Source organism: Chlorocebus sabaeus, chromosome 16, assembly GCF_047675955.1.
Source record: "Chlorocebus sabaeus isolate Y175 chromosome 16, mChlSab1.0.hap1, whole genome shotgun sequence".
Lineage (NCBI taxonomy): Eukaryota > Metazoa > Chordata > Mammalia > Primates > Cercopithecidae > Chlorocebus > Chlorocebus sabaeus.
Genome location: NC_132919.1, coordinates 61,013,674 through 61,038,229, shown reverse-complemented (window position 1 = coordinate 61,038,229; position 24,556 = coordinate 61,013,674). Strand labels below are relative to the sequence as shown.

At 41.9% G+C, this 24,556-nt stretch overlaps 1 protein-coding gene and 2 pseudogenes across 12 annotated transcripts in view; 1 reads left to right on the top strand and 2 right to left on the bottom strand.

Annotated features, from left to right (window-relative positions):
• Nucleotides 1–1,834: 1,834 nt before the first annotated feature.
• Nucleotides 1,835–24,556, bottom strand: part of CEP112 (centrosomal protein 112) — a 549,518-nt gene continuing 526,796 nt past the window's right edge. For all 12 annotated transcript variants that reach the window (XM_073005103.1, XM_073005106.1, XM_073005112.1 and 9 more), the window contains 3 exons: nucleotides 7,552–7,653; nucleotides 3,383–3,447; nucleotides 1,835–2,268 (listed from right to left, as the gene is read on the bottom strand). In XM_073005103.1, the coding sequence (XP_072861204.1) occupies nucleotides 2,265–2,268; nucleotides 3,383–3,447; nucleotides 7,552–7,653 (171 nt within the window). In that variant the 3' untranslated portion in view covers nucleotides 1,835–2,264. The remainder of the gene's footprint in view (nucleotides 2,269–3,382; nucleotides 3,448–7,551; nucleotides 7,654–24,556) is intronic.
• Nucleotides 9,726–10,854, bottom strand: LOC103243174 (chloride intracellular channel protein 1-like; annotated as a pseudogene).
• Nucleotides 20,557–22,180, top strand: LOC119622157 (dynactin subunit 6 pseudogene; annotated as a pseudogene).

Below are 24,556 nucleotides of genomic sequence, written 5' to 3'. Positions count from 1 at the left end.
GTTGACAATTACTTGTTGGAATAGAAAAAGCACAGGTGGATGACTCCGGTACAGCAGCCAATAATGATAACTTGAGATCTAACGAAATTAGGTACTTGTGATGAACAATTGCTCTTCCAGCAGATAAAAGAACGGATGGAATCTTAGATGATTTTATAATAAGGCACGGTGTTTATAATTTATTTCCTGAGCACTAGTTTTTTTCTCCCAGTAGCCATTTCTATACTCACCACTCAACTCAGTAAGGAATTTCAAACATGCCAAATGCAATTTTTCTTTCTCTTCCTTTATCAGAGAATGTTCACAAAGACATTAGTGTCAACTATCCATTCCTATCACATCCAATCAAAGTGACCTAAAGTTTCATTCCCTTTACTCCCAGACATACATGACATGGTTCAGAAGGGAAACAGGATCTGGGTAATGTCAAAGGTTCACCAGTGTTTGTAATTTCATAACCCTTGAAATAAGGAAAAGAAAGAATGGCAGGCAACCTTCCAAAACACCTACTGATATTTACTCATGGAAAACAAATAGTCTTGAGTGGGAGTTCCAAAGCCAGCATTCAACACAATTCACAAAGTATTTTCACCTCGAGCAGCTCATAACCTTACTAATGAAATCTGGTGAGCTTCAACTTGTTTTCCATGGTCTGTACAGAAAGAAGTACTTAACAGGAATCCTGCAGGAATCTTTCCCTTCAGACTAAATCACAGTCTGAGTACCAATAATCCTCATTTGTTTTAATAGCGTCGGCAATGATTTTGCTTTTTCCTAAATATTCTTGAAACCAGTACTATAATTTATTGTATATGCAGGAAAAACCTCATCTTCCAAAGGTCACAGACTTATATTCCTGGAGGAGGTGTCAGGGTATCTGCACATTACCAGTAGCCCCACAGAGATGAGTCAGTGCAAGAATCCCAGGCCTCCTACTGACGGCCACAGCCCAGTCCTGTTTATGCCAATTCTCGCCCTGGCTTTGGAAGTGGCTGTAAAACCTGTTACTTGCTTATCATCTTTGTGGCTCAGTTACAGTACAAAAAGGGGTAATTAATCCTTGGGCTGCAAACAACAGACTTGGGCGTGGGAAAGAGAAAAGAATTTTGAAAAAGTGTAAATAAACGTTGTGTCTTTTACAGTAAACCAGAGTATTACAGCCCCGCCCATGGGCCAGATTTTTAGAGAGCTCAAAATGCCCATGGCGCACACCACAATGCAGTCGAAAGAATTTGGAGCATCCATTCACTCATTAGCCGCAATTCAAAATTTCCTTGGCAAATGGGTTGACCAATCATCGCAGAACAGCTCTGGGCATTTGGGTGGGGAGAGGGACCCAGACTTCACCATCCATTCATGGAAGCAACACCATGTGGTGCCCACATGCAAACCGGACCAAGTAAAGCATATTCTGTGGCTACTTGCCAATGTGTCGTGTCCTCATAACCTCACCTCACATTTTTTAGGCTTTCTTAAGGATCATCGATTGATATTATAATGAAAACAACAACCATAAAAAGGCAGATCAAGAAAGTAACAATAAAACCACAGCAGCCATCTAAAATTGTCACACCATATTCTGCCTCTAGGGTTCCAGGACATGATTGGAGACCAATGAGACAAATACTTGGACTGATATCAGATGATCCAGCAATTTTATCCTAAACACCAATTCATGCACTAATTATGGATTTGATTCTTGACATGATATAAGGTATATTTTCCCGAAGTACAATTTGAGATTGCTAGCATTTGCTGGGGAAAAATACCATATATATGTCACATTTATTTTAGCAAATGAGGTTCAATAAAAAGTAGAAATAAAACTGATAAGTACAAAATAATATTTTAATAATATATGAACATGAACATGAAAACAATGTAAACAGGTCAGAATTTTTGATAGGATACTATCAACGTGATTTTGATCGTACGCAACTGGTAAAATTCTATGCAAAAGGATTAACAAGGCGTATCATAAGAAATCATTTCTTTGCCCAGTATAAGCAGTTCTCAGCACATACTCAAATGCACACAAACATGAAAATCAGAAATAAAGGAATGTTAAAAAAATAACTTAGGCAGACACAAATAAAACCACCCCACTAGCGTATGAATGATGCATGTGTTTATGATCTTAATTACATTTAAGGATTTTAAAAATGCCACTGATCTCACAGTTTACAATATCCAAATCTTCAAACCTGCCGGAAGAAGTCCACAGCGCAGCCTGGAAGTTGTATCCATTGCATTCTCTTGTGCAGTTACCTGTAAACCAAAAATCACAGTCACGACTTTCTCTAGGTTTAACAGGTATGTCAGTCAAAAAATAAGCTCCAATTCTGGAGAAGTTGATAGGGGTTGAAAAGGATATTTAATATCAAAATTTCATCATTTATGCTTATCTATAAGGGATCAAATCTTACCGACATCAAGCAAACAGAATCTTTTGAAAAATGTGTGATCCATAAGATCTTTCCTTTTAATTCAAAGCCAAATAAGTAGTTCAGTCTTTCACTGCACAAACAGGAAGGGTGTTTGATGGAATTACAGGAGGTAAACATAATCTGTGTTAGTGATGTCACTGGGAACCTTGGACTACAAAAGGTCTCATGCATCCCCAAAAAGAGCACTGAGGGTACTCAAGTCACTGTGAGTGCCGGATCACTGAGCTGTTGATCTATTCTGGTCTGGAGAACAACGCCAAACCCTGAGGGGAAAGGACTTTGAAGATGTGAGCTATCCTAGCAAGCATTGCAACATCTCTCTATCTTAAAGGAAGATCGTGTCTCCTTCACTCCATCACTGGGCCTCAAGACAACATCTTGTCCTCTTGTCCAGGTAAGGCCTGGACTTGCCACGCCCCTGCAGATCCGCTCATCTTTCTTTTTTTGAGACAGAGTCTTGCTCTGTTGCCCAGGCTGGAATGCCATGGTGTGATCTCAGCTCACTGCAACCTTTGCCTTCCAGGTTCAAGCAATTATCCTGCCTCAGCCTCCTGAGTAGCTGGTATTATAGGTGTGTGCCACCACACCTAGCTAATTTTTGTATTTTTAGTAGAGACAGGGTTTCACCATGTTGGCCAGGCTGGTCTTGAACTCCTGACCTCAGGTGATCCTCCTGCCTTGGCCTCCCAAAGTGCTGGGATTACAGGAGTGAGCCACCATGCCCAGCAGATTCTCTCATCTTGTTCTGATAGTACAGACTAAGCACTGGGATGAGAAGGGGGGTGACTTCTTAAAGACATGCTACTTATTAAAAACAAGTCTTTTTCAAAACTTGTATTATGTCCAAGCATTTTAATAAAGACAAAGGCCAAACGAGGAGGCTCACAGGTACCACAACACAAACTAATCAGGAGACACCTGCTTATGGGCTGTACCTTCTGCCTTGGTATGTAGTCAGTTCTTCTTGAAGGATGGAGGCTCTCTTTTGCAGAAAATTAACCTAGAAAAGACACCTTGTGTGAGAAGAGGTGGACGTGGCTTACATGTCAATATTGTGCAAATAGTATGGTAAGATTTTATTTAAATTCAGACAATTCCCTAGATAAAACTCAGAGGATTTATTGAATGTCAATGTTGTGTTTTTTACATTTGGTCACATCCCATCCTTATTGAAAATCCATCAGATACGACAGAATAAAGTTCAAACTTCTCATTGCAGCGCCGTTTTGATCTGGCCCGCCCCCATCACGGTGGCTTTACCTGTCCTCACGCCCTGTCCACCACTGCTGTTTCTACACCATGTCTTTCTCACTCCATTGCTCTTTGGCCCAGGCCATTTTCTCTCTTTGGAACACTTGTCTTTCTGTCTCCTATTCATTCTCCACCATTTGGTTTAAATGTCATCTCTCCTGTGGAATCGTTCAACTCCTCCCCAACTGCTCCTCGCCTCCTAGCCCCAGGCAAAGCCAGTGGTCCCCTCCTCTGTGTTCCTCCCCTCTATTACTGGTACTTCTCACACTGCTTTGTGGGTATTTGTTTTCATATGTCTTCCCTAAGCCTGAGAGCTTCTCTTGGGCAAGAATGACTTTTCTGTCTCTCTAGCCCGGTTTCTCTTACAGGGCTGGGCATGTAGCTGGTTTCACTAGCTGCTGAATGAATGGAGGAGTGAGTGAGTGTAAAGAAAATTGCTGCTTTCTGGAAACCTTAGTCCATCCTAGGGATTCCCTGAGGTTGGAGAGACAGAACTTCATAGTGGAAAGAGCCTGAGCTTTGTCTGGAGTTGGGCCAACTTGGGTTCAATTCCTGGCTTGCCATTTGTGACTCTAGGAAAATTACTTAAGCTCTTGATGCCTAATCTGTGAAATAGGGTTAATGACAGCTACTTCCCAGGGTTATGAGGATGACATGAAACAACTAGAGAAATCACCTAGTGCTGAGCTCATAGCAGGTACAATTGCCAGACCACCATTCTTAGGGGGCTGGAGGAAACTGCGTTGTTTAGCATATTCTCTTCAATCAGACCTTTACAAAGCATTTGATTATTGTGAAGCATACATTTCTATACTATTAAAGATGCCTGTATCAGGCGTGGATTCAAAAGTACCTCACACAACCCAATATAAATGGTTTGGGGCTAACTTATACCATGGCTTAATGTAATCAAGAGTCAGTGGTATTTGATCATTTCAGAATTGTTTATTCTTGTGTCTTTGGTCTGAACTGAAACCATGGCAACGGTTGATCCCGAAACATAGTTATGCAAGAGAATACAGCTGGCAGAACAGAAAATGTGCTTGAAAGAGAAGAAAACACAGTCTTTCTAAATGGGTGCATCTCAAAGTGGTCCTCCTGGTTTTGCTGATTTGTATGGCACCCTCATCTTCATTTTATCCAATTGCTCAAGTGACCCATAGAACAATTGATAATTTTGACAGATGCAGGGATTACACTGATTCAACTTCCCTCCCCCAACCATACTCTGTAATCGGAATTCCAACAATTCTCAAAAAACACAGGCACCTGTGCTTTCAAACTAAATTTGCTCACTGTATGGCCTGTGACTCCTCCGTGCAGCTGCCAACTCTGAGGCCCTATCGCAGCTGGCAGCACTCTCTTTCTGGGTCAGCCTGCAGTTTTAGGAGGCTGAAGTGGCTTTTATTACAGTGAAATGATATGAATGATAACAGAAGCCCTGCAGGTAGGTATCAGATTTCTTTTTTTTTCCTCTTCCTAAAAAAACCCCTCTGAAGGCGTCAGGTCCTACCTAGCTGACACTATCTGTAGCTCACCTACAAACTTAATGGGTAAACCACACCTGGAGTGGAGCTTTTCATGTAAATAAAGATTACTTAACTCTTTGTATATTCCCATTCTCCTCCAGTACTTATTTTTATATGCAGGCGTGAGCAAATTTCATAGCCCATAGAAGCAATCGGAAACAGTAGCATACGGATTGAGATTATGAACATTTCATTATCAGATTAGAGACTTTTTACTAGGGGAATATAAAAGGAGCAGCTAAAATGTGTTCCACATTTTATCTTACATATTATAAATAGATAACGTGGATATCATCAAACCATATCATTTATTTTATTCATAAATATATTTATTAAGCACCTGTTATGTGCCAGGCACAGTACTTGATACAGGGAGTAAAGAAATACTTTCTTTCCTTCACGGAATTTTTCAAGGAAAAAATATGTCTGAAACTTCAAAGTGGGCTGGGTACGGTGGCTCACGCTTGTAATCCCAACACTCTGGGAGGCTGAGGTGGGTGAATCGCTTGAGAGCAGGAGTTCGAGACCAGCCTGGCCAAGATAGTGAAATCCCGTCTCCACTACAAATACAAAAATTAGCTGGGCGTGGTGGCGTGCGCCTGTAATCCCAGCTACTTGAAAGGATGAGGCTGGAGAATCGCTTAAACTTGGAAGGCAGAGGCTGCAGTGAGCCAAGATGGCGCCACTGAACTCCAGCCTGGGTGACAGTGAAATTCCATCTCAAAAAAATGAAAAAAGCAAAATAAAATTCAAAGTGTATTGGAAATGTGAATATGTAAACTCTTTCTCATGATACCAACAATATGTAAAACAGTCAAACAATACAGAAGTATGTAGCAAAAACATGTTAGAAGTTTTCTCACATCATGAACCGCATCAAGAACCACGCATTTCTTTCTTTTTTTTTTTTTGAGACAGAGTCTTGCTCTGTCGCCCAGGCTGGAGTGCAGTGGCCGGATCTCAGCTCACTGCAAGCTTCGCCTCCCGGGTTTACGCCATTCTCCTGCCTCAGCCTCCCGAGTAGCTGGGACTACAGGTGCCCGCCACCTCGCCTGTCTAGATTTTTGTATTTTTTAGTAGAGACGGGGTTTCACTGTGTTAGCCAGGATGGTCTTGAACTCCTGACCTCGTGATCCACCCGTCTTGGCCTCCCAAAGTGCTGGAATTACAGGCTTGAGCCACCGTGCCCGGCCGCATTTCTTTTTTTTCTTTTCCTTTTTTTTTTTAGATGGAGTCTTGCTCTGTCACCCAGGCTGGAGTGCAGTGGTGCGATCTCAGCTCACTGCAACCTCTGCCTCCCAGGTTCAAGTGATTCTCCTGCCTCAGCTTCCTGAGTAGCTGGGATTACAGGCATGCACTACCATGCCTAGCTAATTTTTGTATTTTTAGGAGAGACGGGATTTCACCCTGTTGGCCAGGCTGGTCTCAAACTCCTGATCTCAGGTGATCCACCCGCCTCGGCCTCCCAAAGTGGTGGGATTACAGGCGTGAGCCACCGCACCCAACCATATTTCTTTTCTTTTTTGAGACAGAGTCTTGTTCTGTTGCCCAGGCTGGAGTGCAGTGGTGTGATCTCGGCTCACTGCAACCTCTGCCTCCTGGGTTCAAGTGATTCTCCTGCCTCAGCCTCCCAAGTAGCTGGGAGTATAGGCACGGGCCACCATGCCCAGCTAATTCTTGTATTTTTAGTAGAGACGGGATTTTGCCATGTTGGCCAGGCTGGTCTCAAACTCCTGACCTCAAAAGGTCTGCCTGCCTCAGCCTCCCAAAGTGCTAGGATTATAGGCATGAGCCACCACGCCCAGCCAAGAACCATACATTTCAACAAGAACTATTTAACCTAATTGTTTGACTACCTTGTCATTATTTTGCCTTGAACATAGAATGTATCTTGTTATCTCTAACGACCATGTAAAATACACCAGAATAAAAGTGCTTCTAACATAACTGTGCTTTCAATTTCTTTGCACATCTACACAGTGAGGAATTAGCCATATGCTAAGTGATGGCATTTTGGACCTGAAACCAAGAATAGAAGAATGAGGCTATATTGAAAGGTAGACTGTAAATGAATCGATGTTACAACTGACTGAACTTCTCAATTTTAAGGGTGCTTCAAAGAAATTCTTATTGAGACAATGAGTTATTAAACAATAAAAAAAATTTAAAAAAAAAAACGAAAACAATTTATCCTGAGTAGCAGGTTATACAATGACATCACATTGATTTCTGGCATCAATTTGGAATCAGATTTATTTGCAAGTTTCTTTTCAGAGTATGTTTATCACCTAATCCTTGGAAAATGCCTTGATTCTAGTAATTACCTGTGATTTTAGGGAGGAAATGGTGTCTTCAAGTTCTTGTCTTAGGGATGCTGGCATCAACCCTTTCAATTTTGTTTCATATTCTTGTCGTATGTAAGTTATCTAAATTGGAAAAAAATTAAGAGTTATCTTTTTACCACATAAACAATTGTTTTGAATTTAAGAAGTCCCAGAATAGTATCTGTTCATCACAATGAAAGGTTTGTTACATGAGGTCAGAAACCAGACAATAAAGATGAAATAAGAAGAAGAGTTAAAAACTGAAAAGGCTGCCCAGCCTGACCCTGTGACTCTGAGAGAGACAGTCCCTGTAACAATACTTTCTTTAAAATCCTTGTGAACACAATTTTCAGCATCTGATAAGTTAAATAATTGTTTTCTCCTCTTCACTCATGAGGGTCCCCACTATGCTAGCCCTGCAGCCTCTCCTTGATCAGGATGTGAACTCCAGCCATACTAAGCTGTGATCTGAGGACAACTCATAGCATGTCTCCGCTTTGATTAAAATACTCCTTGAGGGTGTGGTGGCTCACGCCTGTAGTCCCAGCACTTTGGGAGGCTGAGGTGGGCAGATCACTTGAGCCCAGGAGTTTGAGACCAGCCTGGGCATCTCTAAAAAATATATAAAAATTAGCTGGGCATGGTGGTGCACACCTGTAGTCTCAGCTACCTGGGAGGCTGAGGTGGGAGGATCCTTTGAGCCCAGGAGGTCAAACCTGCAGTGAGCCAAGATCGGGCCACTACACTCCAGTCTGGGTGACAGAGTGAGACTTTGTCCCCCAAAACCCCCAAAAAATCCCTACTCCCCCAAACTGACAGGTAGTTGGGGCACTAAGTGTGATTCATATAATCATGAAGACATGAATGAAGGAGAATCTGCATAGCTGTGTCTCCAACCCCCTTTGACACAAGTAGACAGGTAGAGTGCACTGGGCATAGGAAGGTTCCTGGTTCCCTTCTGCCTCCTGAATACTATTGGGCCTGTGTTTAACTAACTGATGCTCACTGGGCTAGTAAAAAAAACAGGTTGGTGGCTCATCCCATTCATATCTCTCAAGGCTAAAGCAGTGAGTGAGAGGGTAGAAGAAAAGCCTTTGGAAGAATATGCCTGAGCAGGATGATGTGCATGGATGAGACATGAATATGCATGTGTAGATATTGGTGCGTTTTTCCAGCTGTGTTTCTGCATTTCTCTTCCTCCTACTATGAGATATGATAGAATTAATTATTTTTAAAATCTGTTGCATGTGCTGTGACTTAACCAAACATTAAAGCTGAGCTGCAGTGTATCATACCAAGTGATTCATCATACACACCTGGAAATAGGCAATATACTATGAAAATTGTGCACAACTGAGTTGAGTTGGATAAGCCTATCAATTTGCTGAAGATAATTTAAAATGAACGGTCTTTAAGACCCAACTTTTCTTACACTAAACTGAATTAAGGAAGAAATGTGCTTAACAATTCATTTCATTACCTACTAAAATCCTGTGGCCACTGTTCTAGAATACAAATTTTCAATTTTTGGCAAAGTGCCTTTTTTGGGATATGCTATAATCCTGTGACTTATACTTAAAGGAAAAAAAGAAATAATAAAATATGATCTCTCCCACAGATGCAAAGTCTTTGCTGATGAAATATCTGTTGATTCTCCTATCTATTGATTTTTCTCATCTTCTCTTCTTCAACTTACTTCCAAGTGAGCCAGTTCCAGCTACTCACTTACTTGAGTCAGTTAGCTGACTCAAACGAAGGAAAAATGCAAAGCAAAACACATGCTTTATAAACCAGACCTCAGGGTAACATTTATTGAGGGTTCGTGGGTTATATATAATTGTTTTTTTTCTATCACTCAACACTGGCTCTGGAAGTTTGAGTTTCAACTCTTTTAAAAACAACTCATGCATGCCCTATTCCCTTTTTAAACAAATTTTATTCTGTGTTTTATTACTGAAATACGTTGTCCTACCCATCCCACCCCACAGTAAAAATCTCACCCAGGCTCCCTATTTCTTTCCCTCATCCCCTCTTCCCCACACCATCCCGGGACAAATGCTCCAAGGTTCCCTGCCCACTGGCCATTCTGGAGTGTGTCCATTAGGTAGTAATGTGGAAACCACCAGGGCCTTTGTGGAGAAAATGGAGGGGGTTGAAGGAGTCCCAAGAGGGCCTTATTTCAGGGCGTTGGACCCTTACTCATAGGCGAGCTTGATCTCATCATCTGGACAGGTGGAGGCAGATTTTTCCTGAACATAGGCATTGCTCAAGTACTGATGCATGCCACAGAAGGCCTCAGGGATGGTGAATCCCCGGTACTTTTTTTTTTTTTTCTTTTGAGATGGCATCTCACTCTGTTGCCCAGGCTGGAGTGCAGTGGCGTGATCTTGGCTCACTGTAACCTCTGCCTCCCAGGTTCCAGCAATTCTTTTGCCTCAGTCTCCTGAGTAGCTGGGATTACAAGCACATACCACCATACCTGGTTAATTTTTTTTGGTATCATTATTATTATTATTATTTTAGTAGAGACGAGGTTTCAACTTGTAGGCCAGGCTGGTCTTGAACTCCTAACCTCAAGTGATCTGCCCACCTTGGCCTCCCAAAGTGCTGGAATTACAGGCGTGAGCTATGACACCCGGCCCCCCAGCCCTTCTTACACACCACTTGTACTATGTGGAGCTTTGGCAACAGGTTGCAGTCAGCCAGGGTGAGCTCATTGCTATCCAGAAACTTCCTCTGAGAGATGCCTTCATCTTCAGCACTGGTTTCATCCACTTCTTCTGGGTGGGAGGATGTCAAGTAATTGTCTAAAACCTTCAGGGCTTTCAGGAGTCCCTTCTCCAGACTGTCACTTAGTGCTGGGTTTGAATTTTTGATGTAAGCAGAAAATCTGGCAAATATGTCCAGCTCAGCTGTGTTGGACTCAGGGTTCAGAGCTGACAGCTTGGGGTACCTGGGAGGGCACAGCATTGCCTACAGAAATTTCTCAGTCTTTTTGGTGTCCTTGTGCTCTTCCATGCCATACAGCAGGAATGGGAGCTGCCCTTCTGGGTACAGCTTTTGCACTATCTCGGTCTGCCTCTTGGTGTCAATGATGGTGACACTGAAGGTGACTCCCTTGAACCACAGCACCATGAACAGTCTCTAGGAGAAGGGGCAGTTCCCAATCTTGACCCCATCACTGCCAGCCTTCATGAACAATTCAACTTGCAGTTGTTCTTCAGCTATGGTTGCGCTAGGGACCAGAAAATGGCCATAGCTGGGGGAACTGGGGCATGCACTATTTCTTACATCCTTATCTGTTTAGAATGTCTGTTTTCCTAAGCTGGCACTCAGCAAGAAGGCCATGTTCCGTTTGAGTGCCAAGATGGTGAAGCCCAATGATGAGAAGCCAGGCAAGTTCAACTCTGACATTTTCCAGGGTCTTCTGAAGCTGGAGATGGCTTAGCTCGGTTGCATTTACAATGCAGTCTTTGAGGATTTGGTCTTCTCACATGAAACTGGATGGCAGCCAGCTCATAAAGGTTCATTTGGACAAAGCACAGCAGAACAATATGGAACACAAGGTCAAAACTTTTTCTGGTGTTTATAAGAAGCTCATGGGCAAAGATGTTGATTTTGAATTTCCAGAATTTCAACTGTAAACACAAATTATAAAGTATATTCACAGTAAAAAAAAGAACAAAGCCTATCCATTGCCTTTACATTTAAAAGACAACTTTGCTGGGTATAAAACTGCCTCAATCCCACTTTCTTTCTCTCATAACTTTGTGAACACAAAGATCAAGTTAGCTAGGCATGGTGGTGTGCACCTGTAGTCCCAACTACTTGGGAGGCTGAGGTGGGAGAATTACTTGAGCCCCTCAGAACATTTCTCCAGTGTTTTCTGGTATTACATATTGCCATGATAAAGTCTGAGGCCAATCCGATTTGTTTCATGTTGAATATAACTTCCTTTTTCTGCTTGGATGCTATGATTTTCTTTTGCCTTCATTTACTAACTTCACTGGGAAATGCTTTGATACTAATTATTTTATATTAATTTTCCTGAGACATTGTGTGTGCCCTTTCTACCTTTACATTCCATTATTTGAACAAAAGTTTCCTTTGTTAGAAGGATTATTTGTATTGTATTATATACATATATATTTTCCTGTTGGTTCTCTTCTTCAGAGACAAAAACTTTGCGAATGTTGGCTCTTCTTTGACAATCTCCCATAATTACACATTTTCTCTATTATTACTTTTACTTTCATATCATTTTATTTTGAGACAGGGTCTTGCTATGTTGCCCAGGCTGGTCTCCAACTCCTGGACTCAACCGATCTTCCTGCCTCAGCCTCGTGAGTAGTTGGAATTACACGCATGCATCACTGCACCAAACTCTTCTTATCATTTTATATCTATTTTATATTTTCATTTCATTTTATATAATAGCCTCTAGCCTAATTACTATATTTCCTTGGATGGTTTTAGTTATGATTTTTCTATTTTGGTTCTTCTACTATGGTTTCAATCTTTTGCTTTTGTCTACCATTTTTCCTAAGCCCCGAGAGATCACTTTTCATCTGTCTGTTGACTTATATAATCTTTAAATATGTCTCTTCTTTTTCCTACTTCTCTATCGCCCTCCACCATTTTCCTTGAGAGAGAGATGTTTAAATGTGTTTTGTGAATGCTTTGACACTGTGAAGAGCTGTTATAAAGAACTGTAATTAGTCTGAACTTTCCTCCTGTAATTTTCCATTTGATATACAGAACATTATTTGCTTACATTCTTTCTTCCCTTCTCTTTTAATCCAGCAAAGATCATATGCTAGTTCCTTTTTCCAAAAGAAAAATTACACCTCATTTTTGAATGGAACCAGCTATTTGCTGAGAGTTGAGGTGTGGCGGGGGTAGCTGGGGTCAGGCCACAGCTATGATTTGGTTTTGTTGTCTTCATTACTCTTTGACCAAATCTATGATTTCATTTGCTCTGGGGGCCTATGTCCCTCAGTTTTCAAGCACTTTGGAGGTCACAGCCAAGTACTTAAGCCCTTTGGTTCATGCTCATGGCTGGTTTCTCCTGACTCTCCTTCCTCCCGCCCTGCCCACTATTCACATATGATGGTTTCTCTCTAGTAGGAGGCTAGGCCATCGAGAGTAGAAGATTGGGTGTGTCCAAGGTTGCTCTTTGATCACCATTATTCCTTCCATCACTTTTCAAATTCAGAAGTTACATTTTCAAACATTTATTGAAGATTCGTGCTTTTATACTTCCTGTCTACTCCTTTATTCTTTGTTTTTGTGATTTTAGTGAATTTGAATGAATTTAAAATAAGCCTCTGGAAAATATGAAATCACCTCATGTATGAGTGAGACCGTCAACTGGGAAAATATTACTACCCTGAATCCTTAAGCTCAAATACTGAATTTAAAAATCATTATATAAAGCTGAATCCTGTTACTTTAATAAAGTCATGAAAAACTTTAACCAATCTGTTTTCATTCTGTTTATGAGGTTAATAAAGTTGCCACCAGCAAACATTTACTGAGGACTTTCTGTGTTGACTCTCCATGTTTTATATGGACTTAATCCTTCTGACGACCCAATGAGGGAAGCACAGAGTGGTAAAACATGATTTGAACTCAGGTAGTCTGACTCTCAAGCACATATTATTGTCCACTTTGCTCTACAGTTTCTCAAATAATCCTTCTAAATGCTGAGCTGATTTTTCCACCCCAGGGGGAAGAGAATGCCAGAGACAAGTGCATTAGAGGAGTCTTTGCTATCACGTTCTAGTGCTTTCACCAGGACAACAGGGGCCAGGGCCAGGGGGTGGGGCGTTGAACTGCAGTGCTTCCAGACATCCATCTAGTCATCAATCTTTTTAAAAAAGTGACAACCATGAAAACAACACCTGGTTCCAGAGGACTCCCCACACCTTCCTGTTGATTTTAAAATTTTAGCTTACTACGGATTTATATATGACCAACTGGAGAAAACCTCTACAAATGCAACATACATGTCTGACCTGAAAGTTCCACAAATTCCCCAAAGAAGCACATATTCAAAATCCAACCAGTGAAGGACACATGTAAATTTGTCATATGGCAAAATGACAAAAGAAAAAGAAATAGTTTATATTCCTATAGATCACTCTTGATTCTTGTGACCTTTTTTCTTGAGATTGAGTTTCGCTCTTATTGCCCAGGCTGGAGTGCAATGGCGCGATCTCGGCTCATCGCAACCTCTGCCTCCCGGGTTCAAGTGATTCTCCTGCCTCAGCCTCCCGAGTAGCTGGGATTACAGGCAAGCACCACCATTCCTGGCTAATTCTGTATTTTTAGTAGAGATGAGCTCTCTCCATGTTGGTCAGGCTGGTCTCAAACTCTCGACCTCAGGTGATCCACCTTCCTTGGCTTCCCAAAGTGCTGAGATTACAGGCATGAGCCACTCTGCCCGGGCTTTTTAAAAATTTTATTATTTTATTTTTATTTTATTTTATTTTTTAAGAGACAGGGTCTTGCTCTATCACCTAGGCTGCGGAGTGCCATGGCACAATCACGGCCCACTGCAGCCTCAACCTCCCGAGGCTCAGGCAATCCTCCTGCCTCAGCCTCCCGAGTAGCTGGGACTATAGGTGTGTGCCACCATGCCCAGCTAATTTTTTTTTCCCCCGTATGGACAGTTTTTCACTATGTTGCCTAGGCTGGTCTCAAACTCCTGGGCTCAAGTGATCCTCATGCCTTGGCCTCCCAAAGTGCTAAGATGATAGGCATAAGCCACCATGCCTGGCTTTTGCTACTGCTTTTCTATCCCCACCTCTGACCCAGGCTGCGTTTAAGGGGAAACAATGAGGTAATGAGAACTTTTACTTATGGACTATTCATGAATTTGGAACTGCCCAAACAATCTGGCCTTACAACAGACCACGAAGCAAGAGGAGGTTGAGTGGAGTTAAGCAAAGGGTTTGATGGACACACAATTCCTTTGATTCAAGATCAAAATTTTTACACATACATGTATTTTATTATTACATTTGAATATTAGATTCATTAGCATAAAGTATCTTATTATACCAGTGTGATGTCTATTAAACACTAAGGCATTCAAAGGCTGTTCTGCTGTGGCTCATTTCCATCCTCTCTCCATTTCCACCATCCTCAAAAAGCACTGTGGATAATTACGTGCTCTTCCATGTCCCTCAACCACATCGCACCAAAGAGAGGGGCTTCCCTCTCTCCACCACGGTTACTTCTCTCTCTACCTTCCTTCATCTTCTTTCCCTTAGCAAAATAAAATTAGGAAACTCACTCAGGACATTGTGATAATGACATTTCTAAAATTAGTAATAAGACTCCTGTAAGCTGAGTGGAAATGGGGTCTTTATAACACGGTGCCCATGTGACTAACAGGCCGTGCCCTGCTCCGTGGCAACAATCTGCCTGCTCTTCCCTCCAAGGCATGGCACTGACACTATGATTCCCTTAACTTTTAAAGTAAACTGTGAAGACCAAGACCATCCCTAACTAGAGTTTCATGTTCCAATCAAGTAAAACTGAAATGATGGGTAATCAGACAAATCCTCATTTGCATAAATAAGAGACTACAAAGTGTATGGAATGTGCAGTTGACTTGAGCCAAGGGGTCCCTAGAGATAAAAATTCCAAGTGACATTAGAAAAAGGGAGCCTTGAAAATCTGTAATTTCATTAAAAATAGCGAAGGGAGAACTAAAAGATATTTTATGATGTTTTTATTCAAAAAAACACTGTATTGACTGGGCGTGTTGGCTCATGCCTGTAATCCCAGCACTCTGGGAGGCCGAGGCTGGTGGATCACCTGAGGTCAGTAGTTCAAGACCAGCCTAGCCAACACGGTGAAACCCTGTCTCCACTAAAAATACAAAAAGTAGCCAGGCATGGTGGCAGGCGCCTGTAATCCCAGCTACTCAGGAGGCTGAGGCAGGAGAATCGCTTGAAGCCAGGAGGTGGAGGTTGCAGTGAGCCAACATTGCGCCGCTGCACTCCAGCCTGGGCAACAGAGTGAAAGTCTGTCTCAAAACAAACAAACACACACTGTATCAACCAGTCATGTCCATATGTCAAAACCATGTCAAATATGTCATCTTGTTTACAATGAAACAAAAACTAAGATTGAAATGTACAGCTCTGTGCAATCAGCTTAGGCACAGGCCTCAAATGCGAGTTATTTTATTGCAAGCTCCAATGTACCCAACACAGAATTGTCTTTTGAGGAGCTGAGAAAAGAGGAACCTCCCATTGCATTGCCACTGGCTTATGCTACAGTAGCTGTTTGTATATCTCTGCATAGTCATTTATTATCACATTTTGAGGTAAGGGTGAAGCAGTTCAGGAAAATAAGTGTGCCTGAGGCCAGGTGTGGTGGCTCATGCCTCTAATTCCAGCACTTTGGGAGGCTGAGGCAGGAGTATCGCTTGAACTCAGGAGTTCAAGACCAGCCTGGGCAACATAATGAGACCTCATTTCTACTGGGAAAAAAAAAAAAAAAAAAATCTGCTGGGCGTGGTGGCATGCATCTGTGGCCTCAGCTACTTGAGAGTCTGAGGCGGGAGGGTCGCTTGAGCCCAGGAGATCCAGGCTGCAGTGAGCTATGTTTGTGCTACTGTATCCAGCCTGGGCAACTGAACGAGACCCTGTCTCAAAAAAAAAAAAATGTGCCTAATATTACTTTACAAAGCCCAACAAGCATTTCTGGGGTCAGTTCAGCAGAGAACAAGGGAAACTATGTAAGAATTCTATTGATGTTATCTCCTGAATCTTTCCATTTTGCCACTGGAACCATCCCAGTCCAGAATACATTCAATACATCCATCTTGCACCTGGATGACTGCAACATTGGTATGTTGGTTTTGCTTTTCAAGCAGAATTTGCTTAACCTTTAAGATCAAAATTAATATCCTGTATATGGCCATCAAGGCCCTGTACTGTCTGGCCCTATTCACCTCCTAACCTGCAACTCCAGAGTCACCTGGCCTTTGGAATACTAGACATGTTTGCTTTCTTTCAATTCATTCACCAATGCCCTGTGAATTAGGATGATTCTTGTTTTTCTCTGATTCTTCTTTCTTGTTGTGTGGGGTTTTGCCACTGTGTCCATCTGGACCTCTGGATATTGGGGGTCCCTGCTCTGTGGTGATATCGGGGGGGGGACAGATCTAGGCACCCAGGGGGAGGGAGTTTGGCCAGGCCTTCATGATGAGGCTGTACTGGGGCCAATGACTCCCCTTTAGACAAGTCATAGCTTTGACTGTGGCAGGCACCAGCTTCATGACCAAGAACAGGCCCCACACGAGACCTTGCTTTCAAGCTGCAACCCAGGCTCCTGGCACTTTCCTGGCAAGGAGCACTTCTAGCATTTTTAGCCCCTGTCATCCCTAACAGGTTTCCTTCCAGCTGCCTCTGCCTGCTGCTGGGCTCAGTACCTGGAGGCTGTGGCCTCACTCACCACTCAGGTTCTGTTCTGTTTCTACATCACAGAAATGTTCGTCTTGCTTTTAATACCAAATACCGGCTGGGCGCAGTGGCTCATGCCTGTAATCCCAGCACTTTGGGAGGCCAAGATGGGCAAGAGTTCAAGACCAGCCTGGCCAACACGGTGAAACCTCTTCTCTACTGCAAATACCAAAAAAAAAAAAAAAAAAAAAAAAAAAAAAAAAAAAAAAAAATTTAGCTGGGCCTGGTGGCAAGCGCCTGTAGTCCCAGCTACTCAGGGAGGCTGAGGCAGGAGAATTGCTTGAACCCAGGAGGCAGAGGTTGCAGTGAGACAAGATTAAAAAAAAATACATCTTTCTAATTCTCTTTCTTGCTCTCTTTCTCTCTCTCTATAAATATATATATTTTATGTATATATTTTTTATTTCCATGAGGTTTTCGGGGAACAGGTGGTATTTGGTTACATGAGTAAATTCAGTGATGATTTGTGAGAATTTGGTGCACCCATGGCCCGAGCAGTGTACACTGAACCCAATTGGTAGTCTTTTATCCCTCACCCCCTTCCCACCCTTTCTCCCTGAGCCCCCAAAGTCCATTGTGTCATTCTCATGCCTTTGCATCCTCATAGCTTAGCTCCCACTTATGAGTAAGAACATATGACGTTTGGTTTTCCATTCCCGAGTTACTTCACTTAGAATAATAGTACCCAACTCCATTCAGGTTGCTGTGAATGTCATTAATTCATTCCTTTTTATGGCTGAGTAGTATTCTATTGTATGAAGACCACAGTTTCTTTATCCACTCATTGATTAATTGGCATTTGGATTGGTTCCACATTTTTTGCAATTGCAAATTGTGCTGCCATAAACATGCATGTGCAAGTACCTTTTCCATATAATCACCTCTTTTCCTCTGGGTAGATACCCAGTAGTGGGATTGCTGGATCAAGTGATAGTTCTACTTTTAGCTCCTTAAGAAATGTCCACACTGTTTTCCATCATGGCTGTACTAGTTAACATTCCCAGCAGCAGTGCGGACATACTCCCTTTTCACTGCATCCACAGCAACATCTATTATTTTTTGATTATGGTGTTTCCTTCTTTCTTTCCTTCTTCCCTTCCCCTCCCTCCCTTCCTCTTTCTTTTTCTTTCTTTCTTTCTTTTTTTTTTTTTTTGAGATGGTGAAGTCTCACTCTGTCACCTAGGCAGAAGTGCAGTGGCATGATCCGGCTCACTACAAACTCTGCCTCCCAGGTTCAAGTGATTCTTCTGCCTCAGCCTCCCGAGTAGCTGGGATTAAGGCATGCACCACCACTACACCCAACTCATTTTTATATTTTCAGTAGAGACGGGGTTTCACCATGTTTGCCAGGCTGGTCTCGAACTCCTGACCTCAGGTGATCCGCTTGCCTTGGCCTCCCAAAGTGCTGGGATTACAGGTGTGGGCCACCACACCCAGCCAATTATGGCCATTCTTGAGAGTGTAAGGTGGTATACAAATGGCCAAAAATGCTCAACATCACTAATGATCAGGAAAATGCAAATCAAAACCACAATGCGATCTCTTTTTATATTTTATCAATCATTGTAGAGTGTCTGGAACGGAGGGGTGTCTGGTAATATCCCCTAATAGAGCCATCCAGTAGAAAAGGACAGACTGGTTTGTAACCTTTTGATTTAATAAAGTGTAGGGGTTAAGAGCCCAGACGCTGGAACTGGTGTGTCTGGAGCTGGGTCTGAGTTGTGCCCTTAAATCTGTGTGCTCCCAGAAAGAGTAACTTCTCTGTGCCTCAGTTTCCTTATCAGGAAAATAATTTTTCAAGGCCACTGTGAAGATTAGATGATTTAATACCTGTAAAATTTGTATAAGAGTTGCACATAATAAATGTTCAATAAACATTAGTTATTATTATATGACTTAATGGAGATTTTTATTATATATATTTTATTATATTATGTATATAGTATGAATTATATTTATACATATTCCATTTAGCCAATTCTCTATCATTAGACTTTACTGTTTTTTCCAATTATTTGCAACATTAGAAATCCTTATAGCAAATTATTTGCTTAAATTAATGATTAATTGAGGCCTCCATTGAAATGTTTTTGTATTTTTTAGTATCTGTGGATTGAGAAAGTACCTTACCAAAAGCTCCTATGAATTCAGAATCAATTTTAAATGAATTTAGATTTTATAATTTAAAACAATCCATATACATTTGAAAAACAGTAGTGCCTGTTTATCCAGGCTACCAACAATGGCTTAGTTTGGGCTGCTATAACAAATACCATAGATTGAGCGGCTTAATCAATAAGCATGTATTTCTCACAGTTCTGGAGGCTGAAAGTCCAAGATCAGGGTGCCAACATGGCCAGGTTCTTGGCAAGGGCTCTCCTCCTGCTTCCAGTTTATAGCAATGAGTATGTGGACCTCCCTATATGGCCTTTCCTTGACGCACTCTGGTCTCTCTTTCTCTTTTTATAAAGGCATTCATCTCATTATGGGGCATCTACCTTCATGACCTCATCTAGATCTAATTACCTCCCAAAGGCCACCTCCAAATACCATCACATTGGAGATTGGGGATTCAACACATGAATTTGGGAGGGGATACAAACAGTCATTGTATAGCAGTGTGCATACGGATTTTCTCGGATCCTTGTCAGTAACTCCGGCCCACAGGTGGGGAACCATTGCTTCACTGTAAATGACTTAATTTAAGGGAAGGATCTCAGCTCAAAACTCTTTCCAACTGGATTTCCACCAATACATAGGAGGATTAAGGGAAAATAACATATACTTCTACTCATTGTGGATTAGTTTATTCAGAACCTGTTCTCTGAATGCCTGGCTTAGCAGAATGTGTTAAGCAAAGTGAGTCTGACTGGTGAGGAGACTGAAGCTGGCTGGAGGACGGGAGGGAGAACAAGAGGTGACTTTGGAGCATGGCATGTAGTCTGAGGGAGGGTGGACAAGGGCAGGCACTGCAATTGGCCATCTGGTGTAAGAAGAGTGCAGCAAAAAGACACAGGGCTTCTGAAGGGTGGCGAAGGGCCAGAGGAGGTGGGCAGGAACTGGGCACAGGAAGGAGGCTTGCTGGGAGGGATCAGATGTAACATAAACAGGAATGTGGAGGATGTTTCTGAAGGATGGGGGCCTCTATGCAGCCAAATGTTTTTGCATAGGCTTTTTAGGGAAATGAGTATATTTTGGTTTCAAGAATAAGAATGAGGGCTGGGCGTGGTGGCTCATGCCTGTAATTCCAGCACTTTGGGAGGCTGAGGTGGGTGGATTACGAGGTCAGGAGATCGAGACCAGCCTGGCCAACATGGTGAAACCCCATCTCTACGAAAAATACAAAAATAAGCCAGGCGTGGTGGTGCGCACCTGTAATCCCAGCTACTTGGGAGGCTGAGGCAGGAGAATCACTTGAACCCAAGAGGTAGAGGTTGCAGTGAGCCGAGATTGTGCCACAGCACTCCAGCCTGGCAACAGAGCGAGACTCCATCAAAAAGAAAAAAAAAAAAAAAGAATAGGAATGAAAGAAATACTAGTAAAAGATGATGCCAAAAAAAATGCTGTAGTACAGGTGAGAAAATGCACCACCTTCTAAGAAATTCCATTTTTATTGGGGTTAAGGTACCATGTGTTACTACAGCAACTGCCAAGAAAAATCCATTTTAAGAAAGGTGTTCTGCTGCAGAGCTCGTGTGCTTTGGTTCTGAAATATAAAGTGAAAATGTAAAAATAACTGCAATTTTCTTAACGATCTTAAAAATATTCATTTCCCCCCTTTCTTCAATACCATTTCCTCTTCAGGTTCTTTATTCTAACTGGCGTCTTCTCAAAGTAAGCACGCAGCGCAATAGGAGTCCTCCGTTCCCTGTTCATAGGAACTGTTCCACCGCAAGGGAGTGAAGCCTGCTGCTTAATGGGCCTGGGACTCTAAGGCAAGGGGGTGGCGATGCAGGAAGCAGTTGCCGACCTCTATTGTTTGAAGGGTGGCATGAACTAGTTTCTGGAAAGGGTTATATTTTCAGGACCATTTTCTGATCCCGTGGAGAGAAAGTTGGCTTTAGCATGAGTGAACGGTTCAAACCTAGCACTTTAATTAGGTTTAGATGCTCTAAATCCAGCTTCAGGTAGTTCAAAAGATTCTCTGACACCAAAAAGAAAACAGGGGTCTGGTAAGTCTACCTCTAAGGATTCACACACAGAGAAAAGACAGAAAATGGGTAAGACAGTCGAAGACCAGAAACCTACTAATAAACTGTCTGAATTTGTTCATGAATCAAAGACTTAAATTCTGAATAAGATTGAGGTTGTCACTGGGGCCGTACCACGGCAGCAAAGACTCAGAAGAGGAGCTCAGACAGTGATCCATCCTAAAGCACAAATTATTGCGGAAGCTGGGCCAATAGTGATTGGCAAAGGGAACCTAATAGAAGAACAGGCCCTTATCATAAATGCTCCCTCGGATAATATCACTCCTGACACTGAAGATCCAGAACCAAAACCTATGATCATTGGCACCAATAATGTGCTTGAAGTTGGTTGTCATTCCCAAGCCATGAAAATGGGAGATAATAATGTCATTGAATTAAAAGCATATGTAGGCAGAAATGTAATATTGACAAGTGGCTGCCACACGGGGGCTTGCTGTAACCTAAATACTTTTGAAGTCATCCCTGAGAATATGGTGATCTATGGTACAGACTGCCTTCGTCGGGTGTAGGCTGAGCGACCGCAGCCCCAGACACTACAGCTGGATTTCTTGATGAAAATCTTGCCAAATTACCACCACCTAAAGAAGACTATGAAAGGAAGCTCAGCTCCAGTAAAGAACTAAGAACAGTACATGACATGAAGATAACATTTTGTCTTTGACTGCTGTCTTTTGAATGGGCCCCAGTGTTTATGTACTCCTAGCAATTCACAGAATAATACATATTGACTTCATTTTGTAAAATTGGGTTGAGAGGAGAGTAATGGATTTTCATTGTAACTGTCCTTTATAATTCATATAAAATGTATTATTTTCCTATAACCTTGCTTCTTTTCTGATAATTGGCAGATTTAGCTTTCTTTTGTTATATAAACTGCTAGCCACAAATTTTAGTTATGTAAAAGACTACCCATGATAAGAAAGGACATATTGTTATGTATTTATATTCTAGCATAGACTAAACTGAATAAAATGCTGGTAACAGGGAAAAAAATTGAGGTTGTGATATAAAATAAACATGTGAATATTAAAATTTTGGACAGTATTTTGCATATAAGCAGTACCCTTTACTTCCTGATGGAGATGGCAAAGCTGAAACCATATTACAGAGCTCCTATTAATAAATGTGGCCTTGGGAGGTACTCATTTAGAATTTCACAAGACACATGTAGCGGAGATTTTATTCAGCAGCATTCATTCCAGCATTTACTCCAGCATTATTCACTAGTTTTCTGGTAACTGGAATCTACCCCTCTCCCATTCTCTGTCCCACCCAAGGGTCAAGGGTAGAGTATGTGACAGGACCCTAAGGCAATCATCACATCACATTATCTGGAGCCATAACTATTTAGGGCCTGGGAACATGATTCAAGTCCAGGTAATCAGAGTCACTGATAGTCAAAGGATGCAGACTCTCATCCACCAGACTTTCCCCGTGGATGTCATTCTGGAACTGTGACAACCGTCTTGCTACCACGGAGTAAGAAGTGAACTGAGGGTTTTGGCAATCCAGGGGAAGAACTGAGAAGTGGAGAAAAATAAACTAAGCCCTTTATCCATCCGTACCTAAAGTTAGCCCTGTCCTTGGATTTTTCAGCTTGGGTTAGATTTTCTGTCCCTTGCAACCCAAATGGTCTGAATTGACACAACACGGAATATGCAAAATGTTCACTTACATTTATGTATGTCGCATCTGTTAGACCAGGGGTCAACAGACTTCAGCCTGCAGAGCAAATTTGGCACACTGCTTGTTTTTGTAAATAAAGATTTCCTGTAACACAGCCATGCTCATTTGTTTACTTATTGTCTGTGATTGCTTTCTCATGACAATGGCAGTATTGAGTAGTCTTGACAGAGACCTTATGGCTCACAAGCCCTGAAACATTTGTTATCTGGCCCTTTATAGAAAGTTGGTTGACCCCTGCAACTAGACAGAGCTCCACTAGGTAGGGACTGTGTTCGTTTTGCTGACTGCTACGGCCTCAGCATTTAGCTTGGTGTCTGGCACATGGTAGCAACTCAATACAATAAATATTTGCTGATGAATGAATGAATCAGACAGAGCTTACAACCTTTGGTGTTAAGTCAGTCTTTGTCTCAAAATGACAAGGTCTTCAGAATGTCTAGAGTAAACTCATCACACACGCTTTCCCTAAAGACAAATAGAAGATTCTGTCATCTCAGTATTGCAGTTCTTAATCAGCACAGTGGCTATTAATAAGTAGGCTGGCTTCAAAGCTGAGAAAGTCGGAGGCAAACACCAGGGCCTACAGGGCTGCGAGATCAAAGGGGATCTTAGAGATTCACCCTGAAGGAGGGGAGTTGGTTTCATCATGTTCTTTCCTCCTCTGTGCTTCTCCGGTTTACTCACTATCAGACTTTTTATATGGTTGAGATAGTCAATGACTCATGCCTCTTTTCTTCTAAAACCAAATGCCAGCTCCTTTCTTGCTAGAATATATAATTTTGGTCTCATTTCTAATGTTTTTCTTCTTACTAATAACATTCCTAATATGTTTTCTTTCCTTAGGTTGATATAGACTATGAATACTCCACTCTTTCAAAGAAGAGCTGGTACAGGTCCTAAAGCAGTTTGAACAGTTCAGCAATTCTATAGGCATGGGATGAGAAAGGCTGAATGTAGAAAGTCTGGACAGGTATGTGTTGAAGAACGTGAATATTTGGAGGACCAAGTTTAAACAAGTTGGAAGGAAGCACCTTCTCTGTGTTGCAAGGTACATCCCTGAAAGCGTTTGGGGAAAACCTGGGGGAGGGATAGGGTGTTTTTCACTTCTGTTTATCATGTCTGACTTTCCTCTCAGAAAGAGGGTGACTAGACCTTTTTGGTTGGGGCTAGACTTCCTAAAAAAGGTAGTTTTCATCAACAAAGGACCAAAATCCCAACCAAAGGGTAGGTGGAGAAAGACTCTTGAGGTTTATAACTGACTTTGCTAATAAAAGACCCAAGAAGACCTACAGAATAAGGCTGATACTCAGAGAGGCTCATGGGGGTTTTGGAGTCTCCCTGATATTTACAATTTGTACACAGAAGTAAGGTTGGAGCACTCGGAACATAGCAAATGCTTAGTAAATATTGCTTTAATGAGTAAACGGCTGAACAAAGTTGTTGTTGAATAGGTAGGTGGCACCTTGAAATTATGGAAGGTAGTAAAGGTTATATCAACAAATTGAGATGGAATGTAGTAAAAAATAGAAAAAGCAAAGAAAACCCCACATTATGAACACCTTATATGTGCCAGATACTGTATTAAGCAATTGATGCATAATCTTTTACATGCTGTGATGATTCTAG